At 34.4% G+C, this 23,898-nt stretch overlaps 1 protein-coding gene across 8 annotated transcripts in view; it reads left to right on the top strand.

The window, feature by feature from the left end:
• CNTN1 (contactin 1) overlaps window positions 1–23,898 on the top strand; it is a gene marked incomplete at its 5' end in the record, with an annotated part of 348,115 nt that overhangs the window by 221,658 nt on the left and 102,559 nt on the right. For all 8 annotated transcript variants that reach the window (XM_079139318.1, XM_079139323.1, XM_079139320.1 and 5 more), the window contains 7 exons: window positions 2,364–2,463; window positions 2,600–2,781; window positions 5,571–5,695; window positions 6,378–6,495; window positions 11,593–11,743; window positions 16,103–16,230; window positions 16,536–16,711. In XM_079139318.1, coding sequence (XP_078995444.1) covers window positions 2,364–2,463; window positions 2,600–2,781; window positions 5,571–5,695; window positions 6,378–6,495; window positions 11,593–11,743; window positions 16,103–16,230; window positions 16,536–16,711 — 980 coding nt within the window. The remainder of the gene's footprint in view (window positions 1–2,363; window positions 2,464–2,599; window positions 2,782–5,570; window positions 5,696–6,377; window positions 6,496–11,592; window positions 11,744–16,102; window positions 16,231–16,535; window positions 16,712–23,898) is intronic.

The following is a 23,898-nucleotide window of genomic DNA, read 5'->3' on the forward strand; positions in this document are numbered from 1 at the left end:
TGGGATTTACCTAACAAAACTTCCCTAAGACGGTTGAGTTCAGGTCAGTTTCCTTTAGCTTAGGATTGATTCCTCCACCCAGTGCCAGTCTATTGGTTGCAGTGGATGTTGCTGGCATCTGCCTTTTGTTTTGTAGCTGTTTCTATTTCTTTGTAAGTCCATGAAGACACCAAATGATTAGCTCTAAACAAACAACAGTGATTGCAGATTTGGGGGGATGATGGTGAAGGGCAGTTTTATTACTTTTAAATTTTGAAAGAAATATTTATATGATGCAAATTAAGTAAATAAATTGTCTTTTCTACTCTAATTCACATAGGGTGCTATGCCTTTGGTGCCACTGGACACGTTCCCAGTGAGCTAACTTCCTTTTAAATTTCACTGCTATTTAAAAAAATCAGATCACACTATATTTGCTTCTTTTACCTTGCTTCTTACCCCAGTCCTGCTGCTACATTAATATCAGTGATTTCCAGCACCAGAGGAAACACCAGCATAAGACTGGATAGACAGCTTTGGTTCCTGCCTCTTCCAGAATGCAGTGGGACAATGGGGAAAATGCCATAATGCCACTGAGATGCCAGATTTCTCCCTGTAAAGAAAAAGTGACATAATTAGTATTCAGTACATGTTATTGACTTTCTAGCTATTTTTTTTCTCCTTAGTCTTAGATACTCTCACTTTTTACTTCAAAAGATAAAGGAGCCATTGTGCAAAAATTCCCGTGATCATTCTTCCTATTCTCCCCCAGAAATATACTTGGCATTTCAGCACTTCAATTTATTTTCTTACTTTCTGTCTCAGTGGTAGAAATATTTCTTCTCCTGCTCAAGCTATTGCCTCCCATTGGTCTGGTTCACATCCCATTGGATTCAATTGGAGACTTTACCACATTGCTTTTTTAATTTCTCTTACAATCTTCAAAATCTCCTTTTCCTCATTTCCTCTGTATATTCTTCACATTCAAAGCAAACAACTTCCTGTTTTTCAATCAAAAGACTCTTTTCAGTCCTTATTCTGTTGGATTTTGGCACTTCTTTTCTACCTCTCATGAACTTTCCGTTTTAATTACTGGACTCCTCATTTCCCACCTGTTGCTATGACAAATTTTGCAGTGTTTTTCACCAGAGATTTTTCTTTCTTATTTTTCTTCTCTCCCATTTCCTAGGTATTCTTAGCCACTTACACATTTTTAATAGCTGTCTTCTGCAGATCTCTTTAAATCTATGTCCTGAACTTGTCCCACAAAAAGTCTTCAAGGAGATTAAGCTCAAAGTGATCAGAACACACTATTTTATTTTTCCTAATGCAAGGAAGAATTTTAACTCATCAGTTCTTCTCTTTCCTTGGTATTCTGAACAGCTAGTCCTTGGCTGTTATTTAGTGTAGGCACTGAGAAGTTTTGAGAAAAATATGCAATGCAGATCCTGACTTAGAAGACCTGGAATATGACCCAGAAATCTGCAAGTTCACTGAACATCCCAGGTGATTCTGATGCATTAGTCTTTGATCTTTACCTTGAGAAACGTTGATCCAAGGAGAGTCCTGTTAACTGCTGTAATTGCTTCAAATACAATTTGTGTCTGGTCTTTCTTTTCTATTCTCTCTATTATGTATCCCAGGTCTAGCTCTCACCTGTTTTTCCAGAATTAATGAAACAATCTTCTTTAGATCTCTGTCTGTTCTATTTCCCTTTTCCATACTTCATTCTTTAAAATAGGTCTTCTACTTAAGGTAATATCCATATTACTTTTCTTAAAAGTGCTTTTGGTAGTTATCCAATGAGGAAATCTCAAAACTTTTAATATGTTTGCAGGTCTTCCACATTGTGGGCTAAAGTTGATCTTCAATTAACATATATTTTAACATCAGTCGAGTTTCTAGATCTTTGTACAGTTCTTGTTTCCTGTTTGCCTGTATCTTTTTTGTATACTTCTTCCATCCCTTCTCCATCTCTTCTGGTCTTGCCTATTTCTTTTCCACTCGTCTTCCTTTCCATTCTTCCTCATTTCCTTTCTTCTTTTTCTATTTTCCTGAGTCTTGTACACCACTGATCATGATGTTTTACACATATTTGATGCTCCTTAATGACTCCTTTAATTTTTGCAGTGAATTAAGTCAGATTGATTATATAGTTCTCAAAATGAGTTCATGTTAACTGAAAATGCTCGATGAACTTCATATTTTCACATACTGAATATAAACAAGTGAATCTATACAGTGTGACATGATGAATACCTGTATGGAGAAAAGCTTTCCACATTGAAGCAGCTCTAATCCTACAGAAGTCACAAAGTTAAAAAACAAAACAAAAACACTATTGTGCTTAATAATTCATGGATGTTTGTTTCTTTTAACATTAGGCACAACAAAACCATATCCTGCTGATATTGTAGTTCAGTTCAAGGACATATATGCATTGATGGGTCAAAATGTGACTTTAGAGTGTTTTGCACTTGGAAAGTAAGTATACTTTTCATTAACATGTATAAACAAATATTAGTTTTTGTACTTTTCCAGGAAATAAATGATGTAAATATTTAGTTATAAATATATCTTAAGTATTGTGGATCTTTAGCTCTTGTATCTTTTATTTAAGTCCTGTTCCAGATATCCGATGGCGGAAGGTTCTAGAACCAATGCCAAGTACTGCTGAGATCAGCACCTCAGGAGCTGTCCTCAAGATCTTCAATATCCAACTGGAAGATGAAGGCATATATGAATGTGAGGCTGAGAACATTAGAGGAAAGGATAAGCACCAGGCAAGAATTTATGTTCAAGGTGAATATTTTAGTTTTCTAAAAATTTCATCAATATTTTATTCAGAACAATTTCCATTGCTATATATTGATCAAAAGTTTGAAAAACAGTACAATATATTACATTGTACAGAAAGGTGAAATATCTACCTCATGTTTACTTATGCCACAAATGAGTTATAGAAACTTAAACCTTGAGTTATAAACTTAAACCTTTAGCATCATTGTTAATAGATTGATATAGTAGTGTTTTGATAATTTTCAAAATACACAATTAATGTAGTTCATTTACTCCTTCCAACATTCTCTTTTTTCAGTACCTTTGTATTCATAGAAGAATCTATGTACTATGACTTAGTTTGATTCAGTGGTTTGCAAACTTTTGCATGCATCAACATCACCCAAAGATAGAGGGCTTGTTAAAACACAGATTGCTGGGCCCCATCCTCAGAATTTCTGACTCAGAAAGTCTACTGTAGGATTGAAAATTTGTATTTGTAACACGTTCCCAGAAGATGCTGATGCTGGTAATCCTACAATCACACTTTGACAACCACTAGCATAGGAATCATTTTTCTTTGACAAAATCATTTCAGCAAAAGTTTTCTAATCTCACACATTAAAATAAACTCATATTTTTTTCAGGCAACACTTGAAAGTCAAAATCATTTTTGTCATGTTCCATTATGTGGAATAAACATCTAAAACTTCAATAAGATTTTTCATTTTCATAACCATAAACTATGGTTTATACCCCATTACTCCTCTTCTAGTCTCCCCCAAAATATAACAAAAATCTTGACAGAGTCATTCAGACTCTAAAGGTGCTGTCTCCATCTCCAATTTTTACCTCTCTTCAGTGCACTTCAATTTGATTTTCATCTACACCTTTCCACCAAAGCCTTTCTTTTCATGATCCTCAAGGACATCTATGATGCTAAAGCTCATGAGCAATTCTCCTTTGTACCTATTGGATCTGACAGTATCAGGGGCCACACTGGATCCCTCCTTTCTCCATGATTCACTTTCTGTACTTGGCATCTCAAACCCACACTTCATCAACTTCCTCATGCACCTGTCTCATTCTCCTTTGACATGTCCTCCTAACTCTGTGTCTTTCTAAGATTAGTGCATTCATGGTTTGGTCTCTGCACTTCTTCTCTATTTCAGTCACCCTTTTTATGAGCTCATTTATACCCTGAGAGCTCTAACCCTGACATTTCCTCTGAACTACAGACTTACATGCCAAATGACCCACTAACATGAACACGTCAAATGTGCATGAAATGGCCTTGTGAGTTGGGGAAATTCTAGTTAGATTTCTTAAATTTTAAAATAAAGCTTCCCTTTTCTATCAGATTTCTAATGTTTATAGATATGTTTTTATTCAATATATTTAGGAACCTGCACTCCAGTTTCTCAGAAGAGTAGAATTTTGAATATTCTAATATCTAATGCCTTGGAGGGACCAAGGTGATAGAGCTTGTATTTAAGGGAACTATTATTTCTCCTTTTCTAATGAGATATATTAAAGTTTTCCTTTAGGTATAATCAAACCATCAGGAGGCTAAAAAATTAAACTATGCATAGAATGTATCAAGCTGATTCACTTATTTATACTCCTCATTGTATTATGTAATGTGACATCCACGTGATGCCAGGAAAGATGCTGGCATTCCTACTTCAAGTATTGCTAAGATTGTACACAAAATCAGGCATGTATCAATTAACATGAACATATCTACTAACATTCAGTTTTTAAAAAATTATTCTCTATGTGTTAGACAAATATATTGGTTAATGAAAATTACATTATATGCACCATAAAAATTTATATAAATGTACACATTTATATACTATTGATGGGGCTTGGTGATATCATTAAAATATTCTGTTTTTAAATTAACATAAAGGTTAAATGCTTCCCACAAGATATGCATATTACTTTTGTCAAAACTGAATATGAGTTTTAATTTTGCCACTCACCACTCAGGATTTTCTCCCCATACTTTTTAACATTTTTACATCAGTTCATTTACATACATCTGTGTGGATGACTTAGATAACTGATGTACTCAACAAGACTATCAGATTGTTCATGTGCTTGCTGTCTATAGTTTTTTTTTTCCTTCTTCTTGTGGGAAATTTCTAGTGTTTTCTCATTTGCCAAGCATATTTCTTCAACTAGAAGAATCAGATCTGGTAGATTAGATCAAATAATGAGACTGAGATTTATTTCACTGAAGCATGGATTTTGCCAGTCAATAGCTCCTGTGTTTAGTTTCAAATATGGAAAGCACATTTCAGTGACCAGTCATTTTTAAGTCCTATAATAGCATAGTACAGTGGTTAACAGATGAAAGATACAAAAGGAAGATAATGTATACCTGAAGTAGTTAAAAAAACAGAATTTTTATTCAGAAGATGAAAATATGATATCATAATGAATTAAGATAATTAATTAATACATAATTGTTTAAAAGCTCTTTTTCCTTTTGACAGATTTGAAAGATTTATGTTGAAAGGGAAAAAAATCAATTTTATGTGAATTAGCTTTCCAACAAAACATGCTTTACAAATAGAAAAATAATTGCTGAATTATAGTTACCTCATGTTGTGATAATGTAGGATTTGCATAGAATGCAGACCTGTGCAAATACAGTTTCAATAGTTCTAACACTGATTTTGGACACATGCCATATCTAATGTATTCTCCATAAGAATGTTAACAAAATATAATATTTACACTCTTGAGATTATGAGGGATGTTGAGATTTGCATTTGATATTTAAAATGTTCTTTGCTTTTTAGCATTTCCTGAGTGGGTAGAACATATCAATGACACAGAGGTGGACATTGGCAGTGATCTCTACTGGCCCTGTGTGGCCACAGGGAAGCCCATCCCTTCGATTCGATGGCTGAAAAATGGATATGCGGTATGTATGTTCCAGTGTTGTGCTGTCTCCAAGTTCACGTTTAAGCAACATTTCAGGGTAGTCCTGGGATAAATTTAGCAGAAGAGTCAGGAGAGTCAATAGAGTAACAGTAGTGGCCCTGAAATATAAAAGCTTCATGAAATAAAGAAAAAAAGCAAGAAAGAAACTGAATGTTACGTATCTTCTTTCAGTTTAAACAACTTTCTATAATCTTATCTTTACCTTCTCTCTTTCTCTCTCCTTATTTTTTCCTTTGTTCCACTTTTTCCCCTTCTTCCTACTCATCCATCTCCACTACCTGATATTGTCCCCTTTTTCTTGCCATTGTTTGCCTGAACCCCACAGAAACAGAGGTAGGAGAGACGCTCTAAGTCCTACCTTTAGCCCTGGGGACAAGTAGCAGCAGTGGGATCCTTGTCTACTTACCCACTGTATTCTCCCAGCTGGTCCAAGAGGGAAAAAGGTGGACTCTCAGCTCTGTAAGATGAGTAGAACAAGAGCCATTGGGCATGGTAAGTGGGTTTTCCTCCCCATGCCATGAAATTCCCACTCTCCACATCTTAGGTAACAGCGGGGGCAGAGAAACCTAACATAGCTGAATTAAAAGATAAGCCCAAGCCTAAATGAAAGCATTTCTATTAAAGTTTATCAAGACAGTGTGTTTTACTGTTATTCTTTTCAGTATCATAAAGGGGAACTGAGACTATATGATGTGACTTTTGAAAATGCTGGAATGTATCAGTGCATAGCTGAAAACACATATGGAGCCATTTATGCAAATGCTGAGTTGAAAATCTTGGGTCAGTATCATCTCTAATTTCTCCTAAATGTTTATCATGAAAATAACATATAAAAAGATAATAGGATATTCATAAACTGTTTCATTTCACATTATTTTCTCTACTTGCCAAACTCAAAAGTTTTTGAAATGTGATTTAGAATGGAATGGTATTATTTTTGTTTCCACTGAAGACTAAGTAGAAAGAATAACTCTTTAAAATTGTCTTAGGTTTGTTGAAAAATTCCCAGTGCATGTTAATTATTTCATAAATTGTATGATTTTATTTTTAACTGAGAACCTATACTCTCTTATCATTTTGAGAAATCATGAAGTATAATGGGTTTTTAACATTTTTAAAATGGTAAAACAAAATTTACATGTGCCACTCTTTTTGAAGGTCATTAATTTTTTAATTTATTCTAATTAGTTATACATGACAGTAGAATGCACTTTGACACATCATACACAAATGGAGTTTAACAATTCTTCTGATTGTACATGATGTAGAATCATACTGGTCGTATAATCATATATGCACATAGGATAATAATATTCAATTCTTTCTACTATTCTTCCTATTCCCATACCCCCCTCTTCCCTTCACTCCCCTCTGCCTAATCCAAAGTAACTCTATTCTTTCCTAGCCCTCCCCTCTTATTATGAATTAGCATCCACATGTCAGAGAAAACATTTGGCCTTTGTTTTTTTAGGATTAACTTATTTCATTTAACATGATATTCTCCACCTCCATCCATTTTCCGGCAAATGCCATTTTATTCTTCTTTAAAGCCTAGTAATATTCCATTGTGTATACATACCACAGTTTCTTTATCCATTCATCTGTTGAAGGACACCTAAGTCAGTGCCATAGTTAAGCTATTGTGAGTTGAACAATAGCTATGAACATTGATGTGACTGTGTCACTGTGGTATGCTAATTTTAAGTCCTTTGGGTATAAACCAAGGAGTGGTATAACTGGAACAAATGGTGGTTCCATTCCAAGTTTTCTGAGGAATCTCCATACCACTCTTTCTGACAGTTACACCAATTTGCATTCCCACTAGCAATATATGAGTGTACCTTTTATTTCTATATCCTCGCCAACATTTATTGTTGCTTGTTTTTGTTTTCTTGATAATTGCCATTCTGACTGAAGTAAGATGAAATCTTAGAGTAGTTTTGGTTTACATTTCTCTAATTGCTACAGAGTTGAACATTTTTTCATAAATTCATTAATTGATTATACTTATTCTGTGAAGTGTCTGTTTAGTTCTTTAGCCCATTTATTGATTGGGTTATTTGTTTATTTGGTGTTGGCTTTTTTTGAGTTCTTTATATATCCTGGAAATTCATATTCTATCTGAGGTACATGTGGTAAAGATTTTCTCCCATTCTGTAGACTCTCTCTTCACATTACCAATTGTTTCCTTTGCTGAGAAGTTTTTTAGTTTGATACCATTCCATTTATTGATTCTTGATTTTGCTTATTGTACTTTGAGTCTTGTTAAGGAAGTTAGGCCCTAAACCAACATGGTGAAATCTTCGCAATGTTGGCTTAGGGCCAACTTTTTCTTGTGTTATGTGCAGGGTCTCTGTTCTAGTGCATAAGTCTTTGATCCACTTTGAGTTGAGTTTTGTGCAGGGTGAGAGATAGGGGTTTAATTTGATTTTATTATATATGAATTTCCAGGTTTCCCAGCTACAAGTGTCACTTTTGATAAGTCTTCTTTCATATGTCTAAGCAGCTAAATACAGTCTACAAATTCACCTAACAGTGAAGACTGACACTCCAGCACTGCCTGTGATCTCGCTTCAGATGAGTCTTTACCACTTTGGAGCTTTACCAGTCCCTGAGTCTCCTGTGCTACCGTTGCTTACCTCCAGGACATTCTGCTGGTCCTTTGCCCCACCCTGACTCCTGTTTTCATGGTGTTGTCTTGCTTTTCATCAGAATAGAAATCTGGCATAAAGTTTTTCAACTTGTGCCCCACACTCTAAACTATCTCTGCACCATCTATCTTCTCAGTACTCTTCATCTAGCGAAGGAGGTGTCTCTTCCATCCCTCTACCTCTATTTTCATTGCTTTTTACTTTTCCCAATATATTATATCAGCACCTATTCCTTCTCTCATGTGTGTGCACCCCTGTATGTATACATATTCTTTGAAGATACCTCTTCCAGTCATATTTTATTTTTAAACTCTCATCTCTCTTGTCTTTGGGACTTCCAGTTCCCATACTTCCAAGACCACTTCTTCTCCATCTCTTTCACTGTTCTCTTTCCATCCCCTCCTTTGCTTGGCTAAAACCTTGCCTTTTTCCAGAATTCCATTCCTCTGGTTCCATTCCATTTTTTTCCTGTATCTCTTCACATATTATGTGTAATTATTCCAGGGTGATGATGATGATGATGATGGTTTAAATTCTTACTCAATTTCTACTCCTCCCATTAATTATTATCTTTCTAATCTCTGTCCCAGAGACTTATTCTCAGCTTCAGACTCAATATCAATACTTTCTAGAAGAAATGTTTATCCAGATGCTCCCACGAACAATTCAAAACCAGAATGTTTGAAACTCAATTCATTATTCACAGCCACATCTTCTCTCCTCAAAGATTCTCTGTTCTAAAGGATGGTAGAGTCCACCAGGTACCTTTCCCACACCCAGTACATTCACCAAACTTCTCTAGATCAGAGCAACAATCTCTCTCAGATCTTTCACATTCTCCTTATTTTAATTTGCTAAAGTAAGTTCTTTAGCAAAGTACTTATGGTGTCACATCCTTTTCACATTATTCGAAGGAGTTGACACCAGGTTTGTTCAGACTGAAGTAATGAACCCAGGTAGTCAGACTTCCTCTTCTAGAATTGGTTATTGAAAACATAAAGCAATGACTCAGTGAGACAAATTTTATTCTTGTTGCACCAAAAGGAAACTCTTAAAACCACGTGTATCACTGCAGATTGAGTGACTCTAGAAGATGATGATAGGAGACGAGAAACTCTTAGGAAAGTGTTAAGGAATCTTCAAAAAACAGTTTAGGCAATATTAATTTTAACTTTCCGTGTCATTTTTGTAGTTCTGAAGATCATACTCCATGTCTTCCTCCCTAGAGTCTAAATTCCTTGGTAATACATTTACTCTAGTTACTTTGTGTATCAAACAAGCATTGCAGGCCCAGATGTCTTTGGTACAAAGGGATGTGAAATCATTTGGATGCTTAAAGAAACAAATGGTGTGAGTTTGATTCTTTCCCAAATTTAAACTTTCTGCTTTTTGCTGAAAATAGTAATTAAGCAAACTATTCCTGTATTAAGTCTCACATCAATAGTGTTCCAGGATATCTTTATGTTAGTCTTAATTTACTCTTATACCTTATACCTTTAGGAACTGTGCTTCTCTCTCTCTCTCTCTCTCTCTCTCTCTCTCTCTCTCTTTCTCTCTTTCTCTCTCTTTCTTCCTGAATTATCTACTTAATTCATTTTTCTTCCACCACATATTTGTCAAGTGCCTACTCTACACCAGATTCCATTCTTCTAAGAGATGCATGTGATGCAGTGAAGAATAAGTCAGGCTATGTATCATAATCTCTTTTTCTTAGTTAAGAAAAAAGTATTCTCCATTGCTTCCTACTTCCAAAATATGTAGGAACATAGTCTAGATTCTGCTTCTAGAAATCAAAATATCAGATAAAATTAGGTCATTTAAGGGACTTCATTTCATTAAAATCTTAAAATTTATAAATTTTCTTATTTTCTAAATGTGCTTCAATTTAAAAAATATACTCTTATTAAAGTTTCTGTTATATTTTATGTACAATATGTCACCCCCAAAATGAATCTACACAAAATACTCGACACTTTGTTAGGTGTACAATACAGGTTGATTGGCTACTTATCTATTACCAGTTATTAAAATTCATACTAAAAGAACAATGAAATGGACTAAATCCTTGCATAAAAGTCATCTTCTCAGCAGTACTTAGGAGCAGCAGTAGTACTTAGGAGTTTACTAGAAGTGCAGAATCTCAGGCCCTCCCATACTGACTGATGGACATTATAACAAAATCCTCAGATAGATAAAATTAGTGAAGCACTGGACTAGATGAAGAGTCAAATTCCAGTTAAAGATATACATAGTCCTAGAAAAGGCTCCAGAAGAGCCATGGTACAGATGACTGGAAGGTGAATGGATAATGTTCCCCTACAGTCTGCCTAAAGACAAGAGGAGTGAGCAGTGGACAAGAAGTGGGGACCCAAAAGAGAGTGAGAGCATGCCATCAATAGAGTGACCATTCATGAGACACAATATCCAGATATCATTATTACTGTGTACTTTGAATGATGTACACAGTAATTATTATTACTGTGTACATTATTACTGTGTAAGGATGAGCTACAGCTGATCATATGCTCCTTAATGAATGGGGTCCTCTTCCCACAGCTATTTGTATATAGGTCATGAAGGCAGGAATTGCTCTGTTTATTTGGGCATCTTGCAGTGAGTCTGCACACAGTTAGTGCTTGGCAAGTGTTTAATGAAGGAGGAGTGATATTGTTTTGAATATTGCATGCTTTGGAAACAGAAGGACCTAAATTCATACTTGAATCCTACCAATATACTTCCTCTGGCAGCTTTGTGAAATTATAGGATCCCAATAGATTTCAATTCTCTTATTTATAACCTCTGCACAGTTCATTCAAAGTATGATTGGGAGGACCTACTATGACCATATGGGGGTGTTTACAGCACTGCTGAGTTCCCTCTGGCCTTGCAATTAACTTCCCTTTTGGAAATGAATTAAAAAAAATTGAATTAGAGGTCATTTTGAGTTGAAATTATGCACAACATTTGGTTGTAATTAAAGTTTATAACCAAGGAATATTATGTATTTATAATCAAGGTTTCAAGAATTGTACATTTGAACTGAGTGAAGTTTATGATATGTGTATATTATTCAATAAAAGAAAAAAGGGATTAGGCATGGTTCATAATTGTATTTACTGAGATTAATCCTTTCTCCTAATCAAAGTGGAATAGAAGTGATGTAATACAGAAGGAATATTGGATTCGTTAACAAGAAGAGAAAAATAATCATTTGTTTTCCTTTCAGCTTTGGCTCCAACTTTTGAAATGAATCCTATGAAGAAAAAGATCTTGGCGGCTAAGGGAGGAAGGGTTATAATCGAATGCAAACCTAAAGCGGCACCTAAACCAAAGTTCTCCTGGAGTAAAGGAACAGAGTGGCTTGTCAACAGTAGCAGGTCAGCTTGGAAACTAGAAATCTAATTGAAATTAATTATTTGGGAGTTTATTTTGTAGAATACTTGCTTTCGTATCATTAATTTAATTTTCAGGATTACATAATTTATAAGGCATTTAGGACTTCAAAGCTCAGAGGTGTAAGTTGTGGTTTGTAAATTACCCCAGGCTATCTGGCTAATAAACATGCAAAATGAAATAGGATCTCTCTAACTCAATTTTTTCTTAACAAGATCATTTATTCACATTTTATATAATTTTATACAATTAACCTATTAAATATGTTGATAAGAAAATAAAATGGTGATTTCAAAGTACAATCATGTCTTCCCATCTTCTTATAATGATAAGAATATCCTTATTCTTATCATCTCCCCAGTAAACAAATAGCCAACCAATGTTTTGGTGACTTTAGGTACAAAAAAATAAATGTGTGGTGTGCATAGACTGTTTACTTAACCAACAGTGAATTGTTTCTGTGGGCTTTCTAGAGGAGGTTATATTTATATTGAGTATTAATGAGAGAGCGAAAACTAGGATGGGAAATAGGAAGAATGGGAAGTGGAAGTGGGGTAGCACTGTGCTCCAGGAAATGAAGGCAGCATAGCAAAGGCCCTGAGGCAGGTGTATAGGATGTTAGGACCTGCAAGAACTAAGATCAGCATGATTTGTCTTTAGGAGAAATGGAGAAGACTTTTTGGGTTTTTTGTTTGTTTGTTTGTTTGTATTTTTTTGGCAGTGGTGTTTAGGGATCAAACCCAGGGCTCTGTGTATGCTAGGCAAGCACTCTACCAACTGGACTATATCCCCAGCCCTGGGGAAGATTTTTAAGGGATGAGACACAGTGAGTCAGATAAAAATTACAGAGTTGTCTTTGCTAAGGGGATTGGGCTTCCTGTAAGAATAATGCGAATCTGTCTAAAGGCTTAGGAATGAGGTAATTTTTTGCCTTTTGAAAGAACATTCTGGCAAAAGTATAGAAAATAAATCTCCACAACAATCCAACAAGGTAATATGATGTGTCTAAGACCTGGAAAAATTAAGCTGATCTTATGAAAACTCATCATTAATATCCAAACTGGAACTTGATTGTGTCATGTTGACATGGAAAGAGAATTTGCCGGTGCAGTTGTCTCATTAGGATGATCCCACCTATGACTGTGTATGGGAGCAGGGCAGGAATAGCTGGGCCTTACCTGAACACATTCACTTTTATTTTTTACTTTAATTTTTATTTATAAAAACAGCCAGCCAGTCTGAAAACCATCATTTACAGATTTGATTTTTGCCACATTTCTTGGTACATTATAGCTGTACATAATGGTAGTATTTGTTGTCACACATTAGTTCATCCCCTTGATATAATAGTATAGTTTGGTCAATACCCATCCCAATACCCTCCCTCTTCTTTTCTTACCCTCTGGTCCCTTTCCTCTATTCTACTGATGCCCTTTTGCTTTTCATGAGATCCCACCTCACCTTTCTTTTCCTTTTTCCTCTCCAGCTTCCACATATAAGAAAAAAACACAGGACCCTTGAACTTTTCTGAGTTTGGTTTATTTTGCTTAGTAAAATGTTCTCCAGTTATATCCATTTTCCTGTAAATGACATAATTTCATTTTTCTCGATGGCTGAATAAAACTCCATCGTTTATATATACCACGTTTTCTTTATCCCTTCATCCATTGACAAACACCTTGACTGGTTCCATACTTTGGTTATTGTGAATTTTGAACACATTAATGTTAATCTGTTTGACCTGAGTCTTTAGGACTTTAACAAAATGACATGAGAAGAATTAATTGAAAAAGAATATCTAAGGACAAAATAGTTCTTAAGAAAAATATAATATTCTTATGGAGATAATTGTTTAAGTCATTATATAAATATATATTATTATCATATTATATAATATATTACATATAATATTATTATATTATGTAATATATAATTATTATATATAAATATAATACTATATTATATATTATTGTATAATATATATAAAAATTGGTTTCACATAATAAAGTTATTTCTGTGCCTGGTTAGTGGCCTGGTTAATACAATTTTGTATCAGAAAGAACTTACATTTAAGTTATTCTTACATTCTTACTTATATGATTTTATTTTGGACTGAAATGAAATACTTTCTCCAACAGAATTTCTTTTTAATTTACAACTAACTTAGCTACTCATTTGTATTCAATAGGCTACTGTCAACTCTAAAATGACTTTTATCTGAGTCATGTAAGTGGGAGGACCCACTGTTATTTCCTACAGCAGAATTCGTATGATTTACAATAAACAACCTTCAAGTTGAGGTCATCCTGGAGTAATTTTGATGAAAATAAGTGACTAATTTGTTAAAAACTGGATTGTTCCTTGATTATGTTGACTGATTCATAGCATATTATCTAAAAACTAGGAGAAGAATCTGAGAATTTATTTCAAATTTATTTAAGAATGAGGACCATTTTTACCAAAATTTAAATTCCCTAAATATTCTTACTGAAAAGTAATTTCAATACCAAGGGAGAAGTTGGAAGCATATCTAACCATGCTTCACTTGACATGGGGATGCATTGTTAGGTGATTTCATCTTTATGTGAACATCCTAGTGTGCTTACACAAGCCGAGCTGGTGTGGCTTGTCATCCCTACAACCACAATGGAAAAAACAACACAAGATGTAATGAAGCACCAGAGACAACAGTTCAATGAAGGGACATGGGAAACATGAGATGGATGAGGCTGCTGCCAGCATAATATGGCATATTGTTTTATAGTAACCTATGCTTTTTATTAAATAGAAGGAGTACACTCTAAAGTAATGATAAAATATAGTACAGTAAATATATCAATCAGTAGCACAGTCACTTATCATTACTATTAGGGATCATGCAAAAATTGTACATGCTACTCTTCTATAAAACTCAGAGTGCAGGTTTATTTACACCAGCAATGTACTGTGTGAGCAGTACATTGCCCTTGAAATTGCAATGTTTATGGCATCAAGAGGTGATAGGAATTTTTCAGCTTACAGGACCACTGTTTTCATATGCCATCATTGACTGAAACATCATGATGTGGTACATGACTTTAAACCCCTTAAAGATGGTAAAAATCAATTGTGAGCTAATATACGTAAGTCAACTAAAAAGATTAGTATGAATTTTAGAAGGAATTGTGGTTCCCCCCCACCCCCAGTAACTTCACCAAAATATTCATTGCTTTGCTTGAAGAAAGATTAAATGGGAGGGATTAGAAGTTTGGCAAGGATTTATTCTGGAACTGAGAGGGAAAATGTATGGCACATTAATATTGGTACTGTGGTAATATGTATTTTCCAAGAAATAGAAGCCAGAGAAGGACTAGCTGAGTAAGGGATTTATTAATGGCAATGCCTGGGAGGGAAAATATAGAGGAAGTTGGGTGGAAGGTGGGGAGCCATCTAACAGAGATGCAGTTCTGATACCAGAAGAAGGAGAGAGGAACAGGCCTCCTGTACAGGTCCTCCCATGCTCAGTCACTGGCTGAGAGCAACCCGTGGGATGGGTGAACTTGGCTGACCAGTGATGGAGTTCTGAGGGTAGTGTCTGGGGCAACTTCTCTTACAGTTAGAGAAAGACACATTGTTAAAGCTCCCAGGATATCAAAGAACTACATTTATTCCTATATTATTTTGATATTGCCCTTCTTCTACATCAAATAATATTCTGAAAGAGCTTTAACTGGATAAAGTAGGGAAAGGAAATCCTGGAATATAGTATTAGTGGAATTTTGGTATTTTTTTTCTATTATTATTTTTACAGACTGGTGTATTTTCTTATATTGACACTTTAAGTGAAGTAAATAAGTACTATTTTTCTTTCATCAGAATTTGCCCTTAAAATGGAAAATAGGTTTGAAGGTTCTGTATATTCAATGTAGAAAAGAATGATTTAAGTTTTGAAAATAATGCATTTAAAGAAAATAAAAATCTAATGACAGGCAATCCAATATTGAGTCTAAGAATGAGGGGCTATAAAACAAAACATTGCAAGTTTTTAATCTCTAGCCCCTAAGTTACAAGAAGAGTACCTGGGAAATAGGTGTAGTGTGAAAGATTTAGGTTCTGTTGCAAGAGGAATTTCTCTCTGTCTGATATGTGGGAAAGAGACAATGGAGAAGCCACAGTACCAATGAGAAGTCAGTTAAAGGACCCAGGAATAGTAAAAACAAAGGCTGGGTGTTTCACCTTGAAAATACCCTATTGTCAAGACTTGTGTAGAATAATAGTAAAAAAATTCAGTGTTTGTAATGTAAAGAGTACAGTAATATTTTATTAAATTAATTGTGTAAATTATGTATTTTTTCATTTTATAGAATACTCATTTGGGAAGATGGTAGCTTGGAAATCAATAACATTACAAGGAATGATGGAGGTGTCTATACATGCTTTGCAGAAAATAATAGAGGGAAAGCTAATAGCACTGGGACTCTTGTGATCACAGGTAAGAAATAATTTAATATTTGATCAATAAGTTTTAAGGCTTATGGTGCTTTATTTCTAATGTGTTAAAAGACATGTAATTCAGGGTTAAGCTTCTAAAATACTCCGTGTATTAAGTTTCAATTTCAAAAGGCTTCTTAGACGAACCTCTTTGATAAAATTGTTTCTGAAATTTGGATGTGAAAACATTTTGTTACTTTACATAGAGAAAACACATGTTGGTTATTATTCATTTAGTGTACAAGATAATATGGTATCTTATATTTTCCTGAATTGTGTTTTACTCCTTTATTTAAAAACTTACAGATCCCACACGAATCATATTGGCCCCAATTAATGCTGATATCACTGTTGGAGAAAATGCCACCATGCAGTGTGCTGCATCCTTTGACCCCGCATTGGACCTCACATTTGTTTGGTCCTTCAATGGCTATGTGATTGACTTTAACAAGGAAAATATCCATTACCAGAGGAATTTTATGGTATGTGTTTTAACTTTCATCTTATTAATATCCCAATTATTCTTGTGTTTCTGTATTAAGCTTCTATAACCATAATCATATTTTATATGATTTTTCTTGAGAACACAGGGAAAAAAAAGCTTCTCATAGTTTTTAGTAATCATAGTATTTGAATCTTAAAAGGGCTAACCCGAAGGATTTTGTTAGAGATATTAATATTAAATATTGATTGGATTTTAGGTACATTTTCCCTCTTAATTATAATTAAATACTTATACTGATATGTATTGTACCTCAGTATGTGTGTATATATACTACTGCTTTCACTTTTACTCTAAATGAGATAAGAGCATAGAACCTACACTTAATTACTTTAGAGTAGTTATTTTATTCTGTGAGGGCAATAAACCATCTATATCTATACAGATAGTTTGTTTTATATATATTTAAAATATTGCAAGACTTGAAGAGATAGTCAATATGATTTGAAAAGGAGGATTAAGTGGCTATATTTTAAAAACTTGAAAAGTGCACATGCCATGAGTCCTATAATTAAGCATAGTGATATAGAGAATCAGTGTATGTAAATGAATAAAATAGAGGGAAAAGACCTGGAAGAAATGCAAGAGCAGCAACTTGCAAAGGAACCACATTGGTCTGTTGATAGACTTCCTGGGTTGCTGTTTATTTAAAAGAGAAATTGGTCACTTGCTCCTGCTAACCTCTTCCCTAAAAAGAAGACTGTTTAGAAACCTGAAGATCTATTTAGAACATATGCTTAATTAATAAAACTTTAAAGTTAGAATCAGCTATTAATATAGATATGAAACTTGTGGGGTATTTAAGATTTTTAAAAATTATATAAAATCTGGATTGGTGTTTACACATTATAATAACATTATGCTTACAAATCATCCTGCCTTTTTTTTTTTCTTTTTGCTCTTCTAGAACTTTCCACTTTAAAAGACAAAGAGGCTTTCAGTTAAGTTCAGTGAGACTTTAGTTAGAAAGGGACATTTGTTTGTACATTATTTGGTAGATGCATATGAACAATTATTGATGCAGTTATCAATACATATGTATCTGTGTGTTCACTATAAATCAGATTCTTTAATTTACCTGGTCTAGCTAGAACTGTAAATCAACAGTAAACATACAAATTTGTTTCTGAACCAAAACTACACTTTTAAGAAAACTGTCAGAATTGTTAGAGAACTATGAATTCTATGAATTTTATTTTGACATCATGCAATATGATATTTTTGTCCTCATATGTCTAAAACTGTTTAGATCTACCTAATATGAACATAGCTAACATGAATGAAATCACTATCAAGGTCTCTTAACAATTTAATAATTCTTCAAATTGTGGGTTTTGCAGGCACATGCCTGTTTCAGTGACTGGGGAGCCTGGGGCAGGAGGATCACAAGTTCAAGGTCAATCTCAGTACCTTAGTGAGGCCCTGTCTCAAAATTAAAAATTGAAAAGGGCAGAGTATGTCACTCACTGTTAAAGCACCATGTGTTCAATCCCGAGTACCAAACCTAAAACCAAAAATTCGTAAGTTTTATTTTCCAAGAAAAGTAAATGCCACTCAGTATTTTACTCAACTTAAGGAAAAGAGTGAGATATTTTGCTTAAAACAAAGAACAAAATAGACTTTTGAATTTGCTTACTTCTTTGGTATTATAAATTTTAAAGTGTTTGTTTAGTTGCTGCAGTAATTAGCCTTGGGGACTTCAGTTTCCCTAATTAAGCTGAAATTCCTTATTTTCGTGTGTATGTTCTTTTAGAATAATAGTTACATTGTTGCTGGTTGATGTAAATAGCCATGGGGTTCCAGAGAAGAAAGGAGAGGACTGGAAGAGAGAGGGAAGGGAAGGGGGGAAAAAAAAAAAGAAGGTAATAAGAAAAGAGAGAAGGAAGGAGGGAGGGGTAAAAAGAGTACAGTACATTAAAAAGGGAGTAAAATAAGAAAAACTTAGAATACAAATTAAAAATGAATAATAAATGAGAAAACAGACCCTAAGAATGTGGAGGTTAGTTGTCACTTACTGCATTTGCTCCTTCTGCAGACCATGGACACAGAGTTCACAGAGTTGCCTCAGGAAGCCCAGGATAGTTCCAAGGTGGGCCCCATCTCAGTATTCATTCGCCCAGGTTTTAGTTCCTTCCATCAGATAATGATACACCCATAACAGAACACCCGAGCACCAGCTAAATAGGCAATGTGATTGAATAAGAATGTCAAAGTCACATTTTTAGCACGCCATAGATGGACAGGTGGGTTCAATTTTCCAAATTAAGAAAAAAATCTCATATACAAATATTTATTTTAAAATACATTATTAAACTTAATTCTCTTTTGAACCTCCAAAAGATAAGTTTTCCTTGGTCCCTTCCTTCTTTTTTAAGGCAAACATCAAAGGCAGACTTCCCAGCTAAATGAAATTTAAGTAAACACATCAGAAATGTTTTGAAAGGTAGTCTTAATGGCAAGTGATTGCTTGTGAGGCTGTTAATACTAAGGAGCAGCTCTTCCTGCCTAATGCTTAGTGGGTGAAACAACAGAAATAGCAGGAATTAGGAACAACAAGAATAAAGAAGGGAATGCGGTTGACACCATTTGTCTATTGTTCAAAATTTCATAGGTAAAATGCCATGTGTGTGTTTCTTAAATAATGATTCGCTTTTTTAGTTAATTCTGGCAATATTCTAATACTTAAATAGCATTTGTTTGTTTAAAAACATGCTCTGAGGGCTGGGGATATAGCTCAGTGGTATAGTGCTTGCCTAGCACACTGTAGCACTCAGTGGTACAGTGCTTGCTTAGCACTGGGTTTGATTCTTAGCATCACATAAACATAAATAAAATAAAATAAAGGTATTGTGTCCATCTACAACTAAAAAAATAAAATTCAAAAACAAAGGTTCTGAGCCCCTACCACAAGTAGGCATAGTAAGAGGCCTTCGGGTAAATGAAACACTGGCTGAAACAAAGACAGATAACAATTCAAAATAAATCAGAGATAATCTGTGAGTTTAAAATTTGGATGGAAATGTTTGAAAACTTTCACCATTATCAAAAAAGATGCCATTATCTTCGTTTTAGTAATTTTAATTGCTACCAATTAATATTGGAAGTTATAACTAACAAAAATTGAAGATATTCAATTTAATTTTTTTTCATGAGCTTGTTTTCAGTTTCCAATTTGAAAAATAAGCTCTTCAAAAATTAAATATCCTGATTTTTAGATTGCTATTCTTGATTTTGACCACTAAATGGCAGTCTTGTACAAGGCTTCACATTTTACAGCCTGGACTAATTTGTAATTTGAAGCATTAGTTTATGAAATTAAACTAGTGCCTTTTCCTATATTTATGAATATGTTGTGGAATCATGGGGGATCTTAAAATTTCTTCATTACAGTTTATCCAATTAGAATTATAAGACTATCAGGAGAAAGTAACTACATTTTTAAAGATGTGGGTTTTTTTTAAGACTTTATGGTAAACCCACAAACAGAAAGTAATAAGAATAGTAATATTACATTTAATAATTCTATTTTATGTAAACCTCTTCTGCATGAGATTATTTTTATAATAAAACTTTTAATTTTAAGTCTGTGATTTATAAAAAATATCAAGAAGTTAAATGTCAAAGTTTTACCTGTCATGTCATTTATTTAATAAAAATTCACTGAGTTTATATCATTACATGATCATGGCTGGTAAATATTTCATTTTAATTTGAATTTATATGTACAGGGATCCTAAAACTATAAGCATAAATTTAATAAATTAGAAGCTTCCATATTTATTGTCATTAAACATTACTCAGTTTTTAAAGCAGCTTACATTGTTATTCTGTTACAGTTATGTGACAAGTCCACATTTTTCTAGTCTAATTATAAGATGATTTCTGTGTTGATTTTTCAATCCAGGAGGTACTTCCCTTAGAGTAAATACAAAAGACAATCATTTTAGTTATTAATTTAATTTATAACTCTTTCTAGAATAGACTTGAAACCATCTATCATAAAATATGCATTTGTAATATATCATTTTATTCCTTTCTCATGGTAGTACCTGAGTGAAAGAATTTAGTTTTTCAATAGCTGCCTAATTTTTGACATCCTACTATGAGTCATTTTCTCTCAAATGTTCAGTGATATTCTCCTTGTTAGTCATAATCTTAAACATGAGTTTTTTAAAGTTTGAAATTCTGTATTTTTTCCAACTCTCTTATTACAAATATTAAAATTGTAATCCAGCAGGAGGTTACAGCAATCCTGTTATGAAATCACAAATATCATATGAATTGTTCAGTGGCTCTGTCATAACCTGACTTGGGCTCTAAGCTCCATTTCTTCACTTTTTATTCTATTGTTTTGGGGTCCAATTATTGATGCTTGTGAGACCACCAGAGACTACAGTAGAGAAAAAAAAAATTATTCTGGGGAAAGAGAAGGAGCAGGCTGATGCATCAGGACTACCACTCCAAGTAATGGGGAGCAGTAGTAGCAAGTGACTCCAGCAGGCTGGGTTTAAAAGTGAAAACCACAAAAATTTTGGGAGGCTTACAATAGGGGTCTTTCTTTTTTAAAATTATTTACTTATTTTAATTAAAAATCATAAATTTACATAGGGCAATCTTGTTTGATTCATTCTGTTATTTTTTCCCCTTCACCCCCACCCCTCCCACCCCTCTTTTCCCTCTATACAGTCCTTCCTTCCTCCATTCTTACCACCCTCCTTATCCCTAACCCTAAACCTAACCCTAACCCTAACGCTAACCCCTCCTACCCCCCCTTATATGTCCTCATCCATTTATCAGCGAGATCATTTGTCCTTTAGTTTTTTGAGATTGGCTTATCGCACTTAGCATGATATCCTCCAATTTCATCCATTTGCCTGCAAATGCCATAAATTTATCATTCTTCATGGCGGAGTAATATTCCATTGTATAATGCCACAGTTTCTTTATCCATTCATCAACTGAAGGACATCTAGGTTGGGTCTTTCTTAAAGAAATGCAAACAGCAAGCTTCAGTTTATCTCTTTTAGGCTGCATCTGTCAGGTTAGCAGGGCAGGCTGGGTCGGGAGCTAGACTATCCATATCTGAAACCGGCAGCTTCTGGGGCCTCCAGAGAATGGGTTGCTTCACAGAAATGGTCACAATGTCCTTAACTCACAGCCACTTTATTTTATCTTGGGTATTTCTGTCCTTGTATTTACCATAGTCGGCACAACTCAAAGATTTTCTTCACACTCATTTTGGTTTGATCAATCTGAACTAGATATATTTGCTTTTTATCAAAGGGTCTCTACATTTTTTTTTTATAAGCGAGTCTCTACTGTTTCACACTGTGACCCTGAGCCATTGTTGCAACCTCTTAAAGCCTCAGATTTTCTCTCTTAAAATGCTGTTAATCATTTACTTACTTTATTTAGATTACTTCATTGGGTTTCCAAACCAATTACTTCATAGTATTTTTGTGAAGATAAATGAAAGAGTGCCTATAAAGTGCTTGGAACAGGATCCACTATAATGGTTATTATTAATACTCTTTATAATAGAGCAATGATTTCCCATTGAAAATTCCAAAAGCTTTTGCCAAATTTTTTTTTTCTGGTAACTGATCTCATTTCCACAGTTTACTTCTTATGCTGCTCACTTTGCTGGATACCTAACTTAAGACCAAAACATCCTAGGTATTTCATTGTTGAGGGTAAAGAAGAGGCCATAATAATCAACATTTATTCAGTGCTTATTTGGCCAGCACTAGATTAAGTGTATTTCTTATCATGTAAATCTCTCAACTTTTGAGGCGTCAAAGTTGAGGATTAAGAAGGCTGAGTATCTAGCCCTGATAACTCATAACTCATGGCTGAGAAAGGGTTTGAAACCCTGTGGGCTGACTACTTGGCCTTGTGATCTTCATCACTTGTAGTTCTAATCCATAGATTAATATTCATGTCTACACCTATTTAAATAATTCTGTAGTTGTTCAAAACACTACAAGGCAGTGCTGTTCAACTCATATTTTATTCTTTAGTATATTTATGAACCACTTCTGCTTACTTAGTTTAATCTGAATTGTTTCTTTCTTCCTACACTGTCAATAACTTTTGCAATATACTGTAAGTCTGGCCTACACTGCTTCAGGTGGTCTGTGAAGCTCTTGGCAACCCCCCCCCCCCCCTTGGTGGTGCTGGGGTTTGAACCCATGGCCTTAGTGCATACGAGGCAAGCCCTCTACCAGCTGAGCTATATTTCCAGCCCCTCTTGTCAATCCTTAATGATCTCCTTTAGTAGATATATTCACATGTCTGTAGTGCATTCTTCTGATGGTACAGGCGACACCACTGAAGAAGAAGAAAAAAAAAAAAAACCTAGTGGTTCTATCCCAAAGTCTGTTCTCTTTCATAAAGAAACTATTAGTGATACTATATATGGCACAAAAAGTGTTTAGATTTGAGAAATCTATTCTTCATACTATAGGGTTTGCTCTCTGTTCTTCACTGTTGGATAAGAAGCTGAGGACTGTCCAAGATTATGGGGCAACAGGTTGGAAGAGATAAGAACTATTTGACAGTCATCCTGAGAGAGACAAGAATCAAATTAAGAAAGAAACATAGTAGAAGACTAGGCAGGTGCAATAAGATAGATGTAAGTCCTAAATCCATAGTTGTAGATGTAAGGTAATTTTGCTCCCTAAGAAACTTTGGCTATGTGTGGAGATATTTGTGTTTTTCACACTGCACAGGTGTTGGGTGGCTGTGTGTTATGGGTATCTGTTTAGCACGGGTGCTGTTCAATATCTTATGATGTGAAAGACCCCTTACAACAGAGAATTATATAGTCTAAACTATTAAAAGTGCCAAGATTGGGAAATACTTTTAAGAAAGAATTAAATAAAGAATCATATTATTTTGAGCAGATGAAAGTGTTGGGGACATAAATTATAAGAAGCTAGATAAAAGAAGGCATTTTCAAAATTAGTATGAGTAGTAGATAGGTTGAAGGTGCACTGTGAATTTAAGACTTAAATTTTAGTGAACAGTAGAAAAGAAGAAGAAATATGTAAAAAGTATGCAGACCCCTGGCATAGTTCTGAGACCTCAGAACTCACAAGGGCATTCCGCTTAGGACCATGTCCTCTCTCTGTTCTTCCTATTAGTCATTATTTGGAAAGGAGTTAG

Source organism: Sciurus vulgaris, assembly GCF_902686455.1.
Source record: "Sciurus vulgaris genome assembly, chromosome: 5".
NCBI classification, from domain to species: Eukaryota; Metazoa; Chordata; class Mammalia; order Rodentia; family Sciuridae; genus Sciurus; species Sciurus vulgaris.